The sequence below is a fragment of the Triplophysa dalaica genome, chromosome 23 (genome assembly GCF_015846415.1).
Source record: "Triplophysa dalaica isolate WHDGS20190420 chromosome 23, ASM1584641v1, whole genome shotgun sequence".
Lineage (NCBI taxonomy): Eukaryota > Metazoa > Chordata > Actinopteri > Cypriniformes > Nemacheilidae > Triplophysa > Triplophysa dalaica.
Genome location: NC_079564.1, coordinates 6,628,174 through 6,644,121, shown reverse-complemented (window position 1 = coordinate 6,644,121; position 15,948 = coordinate 6,628,174). Strand labels below are relative to the sequence as shown.

The following is a 15,948-nucleotide window of genomic DNA, read 5'->3' as shown; positions in this document are numbered from 1 at the left end:
CCCAATGTCTGTAGCTGTTCCCAATTTTAGAGTACAGTCTTCATTGCAACAAGTGTCCGAAATACTTTCTTATTGGTTTTCTTTTTAACAAATAATTAAATGCCAACGAGTAAAACTTTATTGGTGATTCCTGCATGCACAATGAGTAAAAAAGCTGTAAAGTGCGGTATACAGGACGCATTTGCGTCATGAATATGCAAATGACTAATGAGCGTAAGGTGACATTGGTGGCTTTTCGCTTTTAAATAGTTAACAACGCTTGGAAGACGACGAAGCTACCGAAATGAAGCTGGCGTTACCGTGGTTAGGTTGCTTGACATAGCGTGAGTAGAAAAACACACTCCACCAAATCACCATAAGGTAAAGAAAATACTATTCGGACTACACGCTGGTTCGAGCGTGTATTGTGCGCGTACTACCGCCGACAGCACGTCTCCACCAGACAGCTATAAGACATCATGTCAGCATGTGGGCCTGTGCAGATATGTCGTTACCTTTTCTATACTCAAGAAAGTTGGCACTGTGTTGGCTGTTGGGTCACCAGTAGGCCAATGTTATGTGCGTCTCGACCTGAAGCCAGTTGAGAAGAACTGGTTTACAGCGCGTGTGGTTTTAAACATGCTTTTAACACTAGAGGGCAGTGTCTGATAACAACAAAGAAGCCACAGGAACAAGCTATGTCACGTGTTACACAACGCACTGTGTGTCCTAACATTTTAACTCGGGATGGGTTAGACCTCCCTTACACTTCTGCGGAGGATGGTGGAATATTGAACATTTGGCTCTGCTTGTTGAATTTTACTGAGCAGTTTTTATTTGGCACTGAACAGGCCAAACACTGTGTCTGACTCTGCAGAGATGAGATTTCAGATTTCCACATTTAAGATCTTTGATATTTTATGGAAGTCAGATCATCCTGCAGTGGTAAATGCAAAGGGCCCTCTCAGAACTAGGTGAATTGTTACCTATATTTTCACATTTTAACAATTTTTGTTATATTATTAGTTACATACACAATAATGTATTGTGTACAGATTATCCTTTTCTCTGTTTCTCACACATATATAATTATTAATCTTTTTGCCTTTGGGTGAAAGTGTGTTTATACAATTATTTAGCTGTTAAATCAGATCCAAGTTTATTGCCACAATTGCACAAAAACATTTCACATTGAGCTAAAATGTTCTTTTCTTTCTTTCTTTCTTTCTTCCTTTCTTTCTTTCTTTCTTTCTTCTTTCTTTCTTCTTTCTTTCTTTCTTTCTTTCTTTCTTTCTTTCTTTCTTTCTTTCTTTCTTTCTTGCTTTCTTGCTTTCTTGCTTTCTTTCTTTCTATCTTTCTTGCTTTCTTTCTTTCTTTCTTTCTTGCTTGCTTTCTTTCTTTCTTTCTTTCTTGCTTGCTTTCTTGCTTTCTTTCTTTATTTCGTTCTTTCGTTCTTTCTTTCATTCGTTCCTTCTTTCTTTCTTTCCTTCTTTCTTTCTTTCTTTCTTTTTTTTCTTTCTTTTTTCTTTCTTTCTTTCTTTCTTTCTTTCTTTCTTTCTCTCTTTTTTTCTTTCTTTCTTTCTTGCTTTCTTTCTTTCTTTCTTTCTTTCTTTCCTGCTTTCTTTCTTTCTTTCTTTCTTTCTTGCTTCCTTGCTTTCTTTCTTTCTTTCTTTCTTTCTTTCCTGCTTTCTTTCTTTCTTTCTTTCTTTCTTGCTTCCTTGCTTTCTTTCTTTCTTTCTTTCTTTCTTTCCTGCTTTCTTTCCTGCTTTCTTTCTTTCTTTCCTGCTTTCTTTCTTTCTTTCTTTCTTGCTTCCTTGCTTTCTTTCTTGCTTTCTTTCTTTCTTTCTTTCTTTTTTGCTTTCTCTCTTTCTTTCGTTCTTTCATGCTGTTCTTCTACAGTTCAACAAATAACTTTTTCTGCTTTTTTAAGAAACGTAACAAATATTGGAGTCTGGGAAAGTCCTGCATTCTAATTACCCCCAATGTCATCAACATTTCCCCACTGTGCTGGCACGAATTCCCAGCCATTTATTTCCTGTCCTTCTCTTGCTAGCGGGAGGCTGGATTTAGGATGAAGGTCTTTCAGAGTCACATGGACCTAAGTTTTTGATTGATGTTCAAAAGCCAGTACTCCACGTTTTTCGGGCGTGTAGACAGGAGTAGAGTGCTGAACTTTGATGCTGGTTTTGAATGAAGAACATTTGTTAGATTGTTTTTGAGCTTCGTTTGTCCGCTCTGGTGAATTAACCCGATGCCTTTCATCATGTTTCAAGCCTCCAGTAAGCGTCAGTTCATTTAAACATCTGTTTTTACAACTTTTGAAGACTTTCAGAGAAGACTTCACGATGAATGAAGAAAGCAAAGCCGAACATAGAGCCGAAAGCGGAAAAGATTTAGAGAAACAGCTTCGTTTGAGAGTTTGCGTTTTGAATGAACTTTTAAAGACCGAACGGGATTATGTTGGGACGCTGGAGTTTCTTTCGGTGAGTGCAACGTGGATAATTATTGATTTCATGATTTGTTATATTTAGTTTGGGGAATAGTGGTTCAATCTTATCTGTCAAGGGCTCCTACTGTGATAAACGCAGCTTTCTGTACTAGTACAAACGCGCGTACCCGAGGACTGCAGCATCGTCATGAGCACAGAGCGCGGACTTTCCTGAGCTGCTGGTTCAAGCGATCAACTAAAATCATGTAAACTTGCAATGTAGACACATTTGTTTACTACAAACAAATCCTGCATTACACTATCTCAAGGGGTTTAAGTATGCATGACAGCAGCAAAAAGAGGTATTGCGGTGAACCTCAAAACCCGGTCTCGTGCCGTGCCTGTCAATCTCTGATCGCTTGGTTTATAGATATAGCAAGTAAGATTCACCTTGAAATTTGCCTCAACTTGTGAGACAAGTGCTCTTTTGTTGGTCCTCTTACCACAGGTCAATCTAATTTTTTTTACTTGCAAGCAAACACATCAATAAAATGTTAAGTCATTTGCAATATCTGAGGTTCTTTGAAATAAAGAGTGTAATAAAATGTATTGTAACTGCAGACCCAAGCAAAGTAACGCATTAAATTTAAAGTCAGAGTCAAGAACTGCAAGAGTGCAGGTGAATTCAGAGCAAACTGTGGCCCTATACGCATGTCCTTTCTCTGTGTTCTGGAATAATACTGTAGGAACAGGAAGAAAACTGTGTATGTGTGTGTTGTTCATGCAGCTATGTTTATCAAAAACTTAGTTAATCATTTTAAAATGGCCCAATCTTTAGGAAATTGAAATATCATGGATTATCATTTATAGTAGAACATTGAACATGTGGATGGAAATCTCTGTGTTTTAAGATAGGCTACTGTAGAAGACAAACAGAGATTTAGAAGACAACTAAGTTCAGATCACCATGTACACAGCTTTATGTACATTCACATGCCCGCATTCCATTCTTGAAGACTATCACATGTGGTACCCACATTAGCACACTTCACTTTGAGTTGAAAAATTGATGAAATATTATTCTGTTAACACCCACTTAAAGCAATTCTGTAGAGAGTGTTGGCTGGGTTTGAGAGACACTCCAGGACAATTGAGAATGACTTTTATTTACCAGACGTGCAGTAATGTGAAGTTTTAGTTTTATACTAGCCAGTATTAGTATTTCTTAACATGATTTCTACATTTTAAAGAGGTAAAACATGCTTGTTTCAATTATAAACGTTTATTATTGTACTCTTTATTATTGTGCGGTGGTTTGGAGTCCATTGTGCAAACTTTATAAACCCAAGTCAATTGGAAATATCATCCACAGCCTTTCAAGGATCAAAGTGCTGGAGATCTATGTGACTGATCGCTTTCAGCTGATCATATTCCCCAGTACTGCCCACCAGAAATCCTGAACGTCTGGACCAGAGAGAAACAAAGTTTTTGCCTTTGGGCTAAAGGAAACCTGTGCATAAATGAATTACGATAACAACAGTCCACGAGAAAGGACAATGGCTGTCGGGAGGTGGTGTTTCATTGCTTGCCGGGCAGAAAGGATCTGTGCCATGCTGAACAGAGCGCATTTTGTCTTTGTGAGAATTAGGGGGTCAGTTCCAGACAGTATGGCTCCCCAGTTGAACTGACCTGGTGGTATTGCCAGGAGGGGGGCGGTGACGTGAGAACCCGGGTTTTCTGCCGCCTGTTGTAAACTACATTTCCTGGTGAAGGAATTCCGGAGAGGTTGCAAAAATTAGAAAACAATGGCGGATAAGTTGTTTTGTTTGTATCACGAGAAGGGTTGGCTAGTTCCAATCAAGTTCGCCCACCGTAGCCTTCAAGGCTAATTTGTTCTTGGATAAAAATGCGTTCCTCGCATGAGGTTTAGAGAAAATGTTTAGTGGGAAATACTAGCCGCACGGACTGACAGTTACTTGGCATGCCACACAATTCTGTCTGGCTATCAGATGAGCCAAGAACAGTGTCTGGCTATTCTCATGAGACGGAGGAAGCCTCTTGAAAGATCTCTTCTGTGATATCCCTAGAATGGCTTATGTAACGACTCAATACAGATCTGATAGTGGGAGGTTTCAGATAGTCATGTTTATATTTGTTAGCTGGAGGCTAAGGATGATAATCCCCATAAGAAGGTCTTCACTAAGAGATATTGATTTAAAGCTGCTTACATTTCCACTTATTTGTATTTTATAGATCATTTGTTCCATTTTCTGTTGGACTTTTAAGTTGCATGTGCAATGAGTTTGTTGAAAAATGACAAACAAATAGAGGAAAGGAGGAAATAGATGAGAGAGAACAACACTTTCATGTCCTACTTTAGTAGAAAAACAGAGGCATGTCACCGCATAATGTGTTCTCTCGAGTCTCAGCTCTGGATTAAGTGGTCCCTCTGCAGTATTTTTGTTTGCAACAGCCTGCGGGATTAGAAGATTTGACCACCCTATGTAAATTATTTAAACCTTAATAATAAAACTTCAAAAGGAAGTTTCACCACATCAGCAATTACATGTTTTATGCTGTTGGGGTAAACAAAACTTATAAATGGGTCCTTAGACGTTTCTTGGTCCGCAGAGAAATTTCTGAAAATATGCTGTTTTCTAAATAAGACTAGTCAATGTAAGATTTTCTGTTGTATAGCTCCGAAGGAGTTTACCCAAGAAAACCATGCTAAAGCTTCTAGTGGCATGAATTCTTCACCCAAAAATGAAAGTCATTTACTCAGTCTCTCTTTTCATTTCAAACCTGTATGACTTGTATGCGGAACACAAAATAAGATATTTGATAAAGTGTTGGTAACTGAACAACTGTGGTAGCATGTGTTGACTTGCATTGATTTTGTGTCCATGCAATTGAAGTGAATAGGTAACACCATTTTTTGGTTACCAACATGCTTCAGAATATTTACTTTTGTGTTCTGCAGAACACCTTGTCAAATGTTTATCGATTGTCTAGGAAAGCTCTTATATTTTCTGGTAGTTTACTAAAATACTCTGTGGTTCACTATTTATTTACTTAGATATAGAGGCATGCTGATTTGTAGTTGTCACAGGACCAGTGCTAAAACTTAGGCTCACATCCTTTCTCAGTCAGGCGGTGAACCCTGTAACCTCTTTCCTCAGGGTCACAGCTCTCCGTCCTCAGCCTCTTCCTCTTGATGTCCTGTTTTATCCATCTGTTGCTTGCTGTGAGACAGTGGGGCTTGGCCACTCACCTCCTCTACACACATTCCTCACTGGCGAAAACTCATTAAACATATTTGGTGACAAAGGAATTCAAATAAGATGAAGGCAAAGACTTGGTACATAAACAGTATGGAGTTATAAAGTGGACAGAAATGCAATATAATATACAAACCTATGTCTTCAAAGGTGTATAAAAACCTTACATAATAAAGCGTTATGTTTATTTTACCTCAGAATGAGCTATTTTTATCTACATTCACCGCTGGTCTCCTTACATGGGATTCAACATGTTGTTTCTACAGTAGCCCTATACAGACAAACTGCTCTATAGAGCGTGTTTCATAAATACGGGATCTCCTTCGGCAAAGAAGCGAAAACGCAACATCTTTGTCCTGTGAGAGCCGCCCTAGTTCTTTTGAAAGGGAGTGAGACGTTGGTTGCAATTCCCAACCTCACCGCTAGATGCCACTAAAATCTCCATATTGCTAAATGTATATATTTTTTTCTATATGCACGAAAAAGTAAAAGCAGAACAAGGGAATAATTGAAATGCAGACATGTTCGTCTCAGCTGCCAGACTCACCTTTGCCCGTTGTAAGCCAATCAGAAGCTAGCACCTCTTTCTCAATTTCCACACCTCTACTCCCTATATCTTCCACCAATTTTACAGCCTTCACCGCATATGTTCCATCCATTATGTCCGAACGCTTTGTTTACCCAAAGTTGTATTTTTCCATTTTCCATGGAACATCATTAAGATTCCAATCTTTCTAATGAGTTTGGGTTGATTTTTCCACTGTGGAGTCAAATGAGTTCTCATGCAATACACACGGACATTATAACCAGCTGAGACCTTCTTTTATCTTATCTCAAGCCCTTTTTAACCGGTATGCTTAACTAGCTCCCTAAGGCTTAGGGCAGAGCACTTCATTCTGCATGCACAGCAGGAGAGCAAAAAGTGCCAGCCATCTTTCTGCTCTTGTGACAGTCCAACTCTTTGGGGAGAACAGAGGCTTTTTGTACCCTGGGAATTTAGAGGTGCGAAGAGTCAGAATGCACAACGGTGGTGGGGTGGTATTCTGACCTTCCTGCTGTGGGGGTCACACAGCGGTTTGCTGCTTACTATGATGAAGCTGGAAACATGTAATCGTACGTGAAAGCTCTCCATCAACGAGCAGTAATTATATCCCAGAAAGTCTGAAAAAAAATACTTTACGTCGCTTGAAATCTCTCATACTCAGAAAATGTGTTTTATACCATTAACTTCTATCTAGGGAGCAACTGATTTAGTGGTTCTCCAGGTACCTATTGGACACGGTGCAAAATAAATACACTATATAGTGGTCTTTACCACATGCATGATATACGGTGACCACAGTTAACCTCTTGAAGTTGTTTTACACTTGCAGTGATCTATGTCGTATTGCCCCATGCAGTCTTGTGTGTCTTGTTTGTGGGCGCGCAGGGGGCTGCAAGGGGCTCGGGCCGGTGAGTTCCTTCAGCTTTTGTGTCAGCTTGAGCAGGATTTCCTTCCTTCCTGCCCCTCCTCTCCTTTTACATTGTGCTTGGCTTCCTCTGCTGGCTGCAGAGGCACACGAGCCGCTCCACACGGCCACATTCAATGCCAGGGCATCTGTCTCGGATACCTCCTTTGCAGGACAGCATCTGAATTAGAAACAATTTGACAGTCCCATTAACATTCATGTTAGGTGGCCGGTTGCATTTTTGGTATACAGCATGTATTGTCATATCATGCTTTGGGAGGTTGTATTTGAAGAGTTTGGTTCCAAAATGAGATAACACAATAAAAACATGAGAACATAATAAAAAACATGATTTTCTAAGTTCTTAAAAATGGAGTGACCTCATTTTGGAACCAAACTCTTCATTTATAAAAGTATATTTACTTTCTACTGAAGTGGAATTTTTGGTCTTTCAAAGCATGCATGGGCCATTTATGTGTGTTTGCAGAACGTGCATGCAATGTGAAAAAGGATCTACGTCGTCATGTTGCAGCTTATTCACTAAATGGCAAGTAGCCCATAAGCATTCTTATCTTTAAAGTCAACATGAATAAAAATGTACCCTATTGACTTTCTTAATACACCTTATTTTAAACAATGAATCAGTGTAGGCGAACTTAATATTTTAAAGCTGTAATAACTTCCTTTATGGCAAACAATATCGAAACCACTTGAAGGTCCTGTTAATGAAGTTTAGCGGCTCCTAGTGGTGAGGTTGGAAATTGCCACCAACGGCTCACTCCACTCCAGCACTATGGTGGCTGACACAGGATGAAGAAGTTGTCACATTTTCCATTCTTTGCCAAAGGAAATAACGTATTTACACAACACACTCTGTAGAGCAGTTAGTCTACTCAGGGTACTGTAGAAACAACATGGTGAATTCCATGCAAGGGTAGCGGTGTTATATGTCGATAGAAATAGCTCATTCTAAGACATAAAAGACAAAACTTCTGAAGACATAGTTATGTATATGTGTTTTATTGCATTTCTGTCAATATTTCCTCCAAACAAGTACACACTGCACCTTTAACTTCTCTCCTATGTCAACTTGTTTAAAAGAGACCTGATTTCCTGACAGACAAGAAGTCTCATTCAGTTTTCAATATTGTCATTTATTCACAAAGAAGGGAAGTGGGATGCAAATGTCATTTCATATTAACTGCAAATGTTTGAGAAAGAGACACAAGAAAACAAGCCTTTTCTTTACTTCTGTACTCCTGTGTGTTTATACTTCAAGGAATAGTTGTAGACTAATATTTATATCGTTGAAGTGACAGTACTGTGTTAAAAGCGACAGAACATCAGCTCTGTTTCTTTCTCTCTTCTTGGATTTTCTTAACATCCACGTTCCCAAAGGAGAAATTCAGGGACAAAATGGGAAAATTGACTTGGCCCCTATAGACAAGGTATAAACCGCTATAAACAAATCTGTCCTTAAGCTGCTCTGTGATTTGGTTTGTTATTTGGAGCAAGCACTCACAGTCATTTTGGAAACTTTATTATTCACAGAGTTAACTGTGATACAGTGCCTGAATGCTCACAATGTTTCCTCCTAGTATATGTTTAAGCTTTAATTGTTTAAAGTTTGTTTACTTCAGTGGCCAAGTAATGAACTAGACAGTGTCATTCTTCTCATTTAATTCACTAATTGAAAAAGTCAATATTGTGTAATTGTATGACTATAACACTGTATTGGCCGGTAATACCAACAGCTTGCGGATTTAATGGAACGTCACAGGTTGTACAAGTTTTATTATTTAAAAAATCCATGTCCAGCTCTTTTCTTGTAGCTTCCTGTCTGCTTCATGAATTTTAATCCATCCAGTGATACAGTGAAGAATCTGTGCCATATTTCTGAGTTTTATTAGTTTTAACCAGTTTTATTAGTCAGCAGCCTTAATTCATCCAGTATCACAGTATCCACTCAGTATCTACTTTTCCTTTTGAAACCGATGCCAGTTTCTCTGTCAATAGTGGCTTCAAGTGTGAACAAAGACATCAGACCCAGCAGCTGTCACTTTGTTTAGCAGAATGAAAGTTCTGCCACACTGGGTTGCTGTCACTTGTTGAGAGAAGTTTCCCAAATACCAGAAGAAAAAAATCTTGAATGCAGCGTGCCAGGTTTATTGTTAACAGTGTTATAATCTTGTTGTGTTTTGTTTGTAGTTTGGATATAGTTATCAAACCATAGGACATTTCAAAGCCTAAAACTTTTTCACACCAAGAACGATAACTATAATGATAACTGTATTAGCATTCACACAAATGGACGATAAGGTTATATTTATTCTAACACCGTATCTACATCGTACTACACAACAAAAGAAACGCATTTGAACCAATTATAGTTAAACAATTTGTCCACACTGGATGCGGTGCGACGAACCCATTAAGAACAAGCCTGTCGCATTCGGTGTAGACACGGTATAAGCATTTACGCTTCAGTTTCACATTTCAAATGCTCAGTTTCAATGGATTTTGGTTTGACTGTCAGTTTTTAAAACGTTACTTCCACTTTCCACAATTCTGTCATCATTTACACACCCTCAAGTTCTTTCAAACCTTATTGTGCTAAACATTAGGACTTAGGTATTTGGGAGAATGCTTGTAACCAAACGGTTCTGGGGCACAATTGACTTCCATAGTACAGAAAAAAACTACTATGGTAGTCAATAGTACCCCAGAACTGTTTAGTTTACCACATTCTTCAAAATATCTGTTGTGTTCAACAGAACAAAGAATTTTATACAGGTAATCACTCCAGAAAATTGGATAACTGGTAATAAGTGTATAGACTGTATACAAAAACAATTTTGTGTTCCACCTTTCCACCTCCGCAAAGAATCAATAACTGTTGAGTAGTTTTAATTTAATTTAATTCAATTAATATACAATAAAATACAATATTAATGATTATTAATATTAATTAAATAAAAAGTTATATAAAAACCAAACATAGACTGGAAGGTAGCTTCTGCCCAGGCGTGTGCGTCTCATGAAACCGTCTATAATCTTTTTGATGTGTTTGTTTTTTTGTCGTCATTGTATGGAAATGTAAAATTCCTGACCTGACGGAATACATTAGAGCTTCTACTCCAGACAACATAATGTTTCTAAGATATGTAAATTCATTGCCAGACAGAATATCTTGGAGCTTGTATGGCAGACAGCAGACCACAGCCTGTCCAGAAATATCAAATAGATACTCCGAGACAAAGTCTGTGCATGGCTGAAACTTTCTCGCTCCTTAAAATGTAAAAATACTCTTATACTTTGAAATAAGAATATTGTCAATTCATTGCCGGTTCTATCAGCCCTGATTCTTTATCTTTGATTTGTTATTCAAACGGCACTCAATCACAGGCACAAGCCAGGTGACAGACTGAGCGAGCACTATTTCATCATTCAGGTCAGTTGAGGGCTTGTGCCTGCGAGCAGAACACAGCATGTACGGTCTTGCTCTGCGTTCACAGAGAGTTTTCAATGTTAAACCACAATTCTTATTCACTGGCAGGCTTCGTGGTTGCGTCCAAAATCTGATTCACCTCAAACCTTGTCTTTTGTGGCTCGACAGCGTTCTGCGAGGGGCCGCTGGTGCCATCTTCCACATTTCCTGCGCTCTGCTAACTAGTCCGGGCCTCCAGCAGAGTGACTGGCATGCTGAAGGGGTTAGAGAGGGCCACCGTTCATTCATACACAAAGATGGCATTGATCCCAGAGCACTTGGAGGGGGCACTTCTGCCCGGCCCTTTTCATTGACATTCAAGCTGTCTGTAGGGATTTCCAAAATGAAAGACAAAGTTGTTTTCTCTCTTTCCCTTCCACTGATGGCGTTCAATTGCGACCAAGTCTAAGCCTAAAGTTTCCAGGATTCCCAATAGGACTCATTCCAGTAAAAATGTGCCTGTACGCGGTCATTGAACAGACCGGAATGCTAATCAATGGCACAATCATGTGTGCCAGACATGCTGACAGAGCTTTATACAAGCGGCATAAAATTCAGCTTAGTCATCATGTGCTTCATTTAGATGCCGGTGGGTAATGGCCTTGATGCATAATGATGAGCTTTGCACTTCACATGCAGTAACATTGAAGGAGCTATTATGTATAGAATAATAGATGTGTGGCAGCGGTTTGGAACGTTGTTATAATGTACATTTGCTTGTTTTTGAGAATGAACCAAACTTGTTCATGTTCATGTAATTTCATTATTCATTTTTACATTAGTAATTTTCTTGTAATTAAATGAGTTTAAGTATTTAAATAAGTATCTTCTAAAAGGATCAATAACTATAAACACAGTTAAAGGTGCAGTTTGTAACAATTTTGCAGTAAAATATCCAAAAACCACTAGGCTAGTGTTATACATTTTGTAAAGCTGAGTACTTACAATATCTCAAATGTTTTCAACTACTTGTAAATCGTGAGAAAATCGCCATTCTTAACAGTGATACGGGGCTGTGCATTCGCCAATCAATGGCAACAGAACCGCTTTACCCTTTGTTACTGCCTTTACTGACGTAGAAACCTAATGACGGGCTCTCCCTCTTGTTGGTGGATGAATGTTCGGTGGCTTTTGGTCGGGGTCACTGTGAGCAGCTTTGACATGTCAGAGGAGATCTGGCCCTCCAGGCTGTGCCTTGTTTCTCCTGAGTTTTTTTTTTCTCAATTATTCATCAATGGAGTTTGGGTTCCTCACCACAGCAGGGCAGTGTTGACTTGCTCCCCGGGAGACTGCATCTATCTATCTATTTTTTTATTAGATATTATTATTAGAATGATCTTGCTTGTTCTATTAACACCATACACTGTGCTGTGTTTACCTTTGTGTGTTTTTCTGATTTGCTCCTGTAAAGCTGCTTTGGAACAATGCACATTGTGAAAAGCTCTATTTAAATAAATTGAATTGAATGACAACAGTGTCGTGGACAAATGCAGAAGTAGTGTCTAGGGTCTAGCGAGCCACGAACTTGTTACGAACGGTCACTTATTTATGGACCACAATTATTCGCAACATTTATAAAATAGAGAACTTGCGCGTGCAAAAGACACGAAATGTGAATCGCCCCTAAAGATGTAAAGATGCAAAAATCTAATAAAAATCATAGGCGAGATACATTTGAAGAACTTAAATATGAGAAATGTTTGAATTCATATTGATATATCTTGATATATTGATTCATATCTGTTGTGAAAGTCTAGATTCTTTAGTATTATAACAATTCCAAGCTGCATTGGTGCTGATGTAGCTGGAGAAACTATTTAACATGGAATGTCTGCTGATAATGATAGTCCACAGAAGTCTCTGTTTAAGAGAATTACTGGGAGATGTGGAAACCAACATGTTGAGAACCAGCATTCAAAACCACAACATATGCTGGTGAACAGCTGTGCTTTTTTGTTTCGGGAGGGTGGAGTGCTGACCGTTGGTGGTTTAAGTCATATAGTAAAGGTGGATTTATTTTTCTGTCTAAAAAGAAATGGTGCTCAGCAACAGGGTGGGTGTTTGTGGAGGAAAACAAATATTGAGAAAAGGTCCTCTCTTTGTCAATAATAACAAAGTTCAGACAGGCATTGGTTTTTAGACTGTCCCAACCAGCATGTTAGCTATAAAGGCATGTATTTATAGTATTTATAGCAGTTCCTGTGGATGTTTCCCATAGGGGTCTGCTGAGGCTCAAATGGATCCTGATGGTGTTATTGGACACCATAAAACACAAACTTGTTTCATCCGCCTCTTTGGATCCACTGTTATTCGTCTGTCCTTCTTCTCATGCTGTCTTTCTCAAGCATCACAAACTTCACTCGAGTCGCTCCCAGTAGCACAAATGCTTTGTTGATGTTGTGTAGAAATAGGCTTTGGTAAATCACAGTTTTCCCTCCACAGGAAGAAAAGCGCAGGCCGTTTCCTCAGACACTCAACGTGGGCATGTTATCGAGAAGGCCAACCTAATAATTTGGTTCTTATTGTCTGCAGTAGTGAATAGTCCCTAGACTTTTAAAATTTTACTACAATTTCCTTTTCTCTAATTGGGGTTTGTAAAGTAAGTGAAACTATGTAGTGTCTTTGCAAAGATGTAATGAAAATTGCTTCAGTACAAATACATTTGAATTGAAAAGGGTTCTGTTTAGATTTATGCAACCAATAATACTTTTATTTTAGCAACATATTTAATATGTTGTCTTTACAATATCGCACTTTCCATTTATTTTACACAACTTAAATGTTTTTTTATACAAAAAGAATATATAGATCAATGTGTTTTAGGGAGAGGGTCCTCACATAAGATTCATCCTATTTCAGGGGCCCTCGCATCGTAAAGTTTGAAAACCTCTGTTCCTAAGGGTTTCCAGGGTATTGCTGGATAGTGCCTAGTTTTGGCTAACAATTTTACTTACAGTGATCTGGACAGTACATTACATTTTTTATCAGTTGTGTTTCCCCTAAAATTGCTTAGGATTGTTTTTTTAAATAGAAACAGATGAGACTATAATAATAAAATAATGCATTGTTAAAATGCAAGTACAATGCTGTAAAGAAAATGTGGACTGAAGAGGTAAAATAACCAGGTTTTGGGGAACAGAATATTTGTTGAGAATCATGCTAAAATCTTCAAATGATGTTGACTTGATTGTATGCTTGGCAAATCTGAGCTCATTTTGATATTAAATGCAGAATGGATGACTTGGTAAGATACTTACTTTATCCTGCTTGCACTGAAATCATGATCCCACCCTCCATGTGAAGTGTGGAATTCTTCTTTCACATCTTTGCTGATTAAACGTTTTTTACACCTTCTGTGCACAGCGCTGATGACGTATTGTGTCTACCTGAACAGGTTGTGCAGTGGGATGCAAAATACGTTGACTGAAAATGTACACACGACCTATCATTGCGTTCAGCAGAATGTAATTATTGTGCCAACGTTTATTTTGGTCCTACACATTTTGCAGACGACATGCAATTATAAAAATATCATTGGACCACTTTACTTATTGATTGCTATCAGAATATAAAGAGATTTCCAACCAGCGTGATAAACAATGTTTCTGGACAGGATCACCTACCCTTCCTTTAAGAACTCTAATAGAGACATTAGTGAGAGTTCTGGGTCTTTGTTTAATTAGAAATATGAGTCATGAGAGACTTTTTTATTTTCTCTCCATTGTCATTGATGTCTAGAAGAAAAAATTGACATAATAAAGAGATTTTCTTGCGAGGTGTTCTCTGCAAGAAACGAATGACCTTGGGATTGCTTATTAACCCTTATGTCTCTAACAATAAAAGTATAGACTGTGTTGTAGTATGATTTTGTGACAGAAATATAATATCAAGAGCGGATTTATTACAGCCTTTCTCAAACTCTGTGAACATAAAGTTATTATTTAGGTTGTCTCATCTCGGTTACGTTCTGCAGAATTGATGTTTGTTAGTTTGTGAATGAGCTTATTTTTCCAGCATTGGTTTAATTTAAATTTAAAATATTTATCTTTTCATTTATTTTCTCATTACACAACACATTCACTCAGATGAATGTTCACTGTAGATGTGGTCCCGCGACTCTGAATGTTTTCTTTCAAAGTCTGAATTAAAGCTCGCCTCAATTACCGCAAAATCAGCCAATCTTGTTTATACAAAGAAGTCATTCACAAAATTTGATTTGAATGGGCTTCATCTTCTTTTGATCGAACATAAAAAGTATTTTCTTATTTATTTTCTTATTTTTTACGTATTTATAAAAAATGATGTGTTTAAAAAAGTAACAGATTGCAACTTTAAAGATGCATCACATTTATAAACAACAGATACATTTTATATTGTGGTTTCTATAAACTGTCTATTTTATAACAGTCTGGGTTGGAATGACGTTACACAACTGTGAGTGATGTACAAAGCTTGTTACTGAGGGAACATGCAGGACAACCGCATTCCATTTCACTGCCAGTGTTTCATTGTATGGCACTAATTTACATTGTGTGTCAGTTCCACCACACGCATGCAAATTTGTACACACGAACAAGAAATAAACAAATCATAAGGTCGGGCCACTATTTGGGAGTTGAGGGGGGGCGACATGTTGCCACCGTGAGACTCATTCTGTAGACTTGTGCACAAACATGTCCATTTCACATAAACATGTTCAGACCCACACAAACACACACATGCAAATATACGTTTATTGCTTCCTTCAAATAGGAAATAGATATATTGTATATATATATACCGTATGTACACAAACTACAGTATATACAGTGCTCAAAAGTTTACATGCCCCTTACAGAATCTGGAAAAAATAAGAGGATTTTTAATTTTTAATTAAGTCCTGCCCTGAGCAAGTTATTTCACTAAAGGAATGTTAACATAAAGTTCACACTAAAGCATAAAAACAGTTTTTTTCAATACAGCCAAGGGCAAAAGTTTATATACCCATGATTCTTAATACTGTATGATGTTACCTAAACAATCAATGACAGTTTTATGTTATAAAAACTGTATACATATACTGTATATTTTTCCAAATAATTAAATACTTGACTGATGAAGTCATCAGTTTAATAGGGTTAATGTGCATGAGAAAGCAACCCAGGGCTCAGATTTAACCGTCTGTGAGGAACTTTGGCATAAATGGCCGTTAATATGTTTTTTGGTAGATATGGATCTCTGGATTAAATGACAAAGCTGTTCTTATCAGTCTGTTGCAATAGGATAATTTAGCGTGTCAGGATTTGGTGTCGGCTGCCGAGACGTTTGAGAGAACCGTGGATGTCATTT

General features: G+C 38.0%; 1 protein-coding gene across 2 annotated transcripts in view; it reads left to right on the top strand.

The window, feature by feature from the left end:
- Positions 1-218: 218 nt before the first annotated feature.
- prex2 (phosphatidylinositol-3,4,5-trisphosphate-dependent Rac exchange factor 2) overlaps positions 219-15,948 on the top strand; it is a 98,490-nt gene continuing 82,760 nt past the window's right edge. The window contains exon 1 of one of the 2 annotated variants that reach the window (XM_056738074.1): positions 219-323. Coding sequence is in view for 1 of the 2 variants with exons in the window: in XM_056738073.1 (XP_056594051.1) it covers positions 2,325-2,462 (138 nt within the window). In the remaining variant the exon portion in view is untranslated. Of the gene's footprint in view, positions 324-2,046; positions 2,463-15,948 lie in introns of those variants that run through there. The other variant, XM_056738073.1, reaches the window with a different exon arrangement.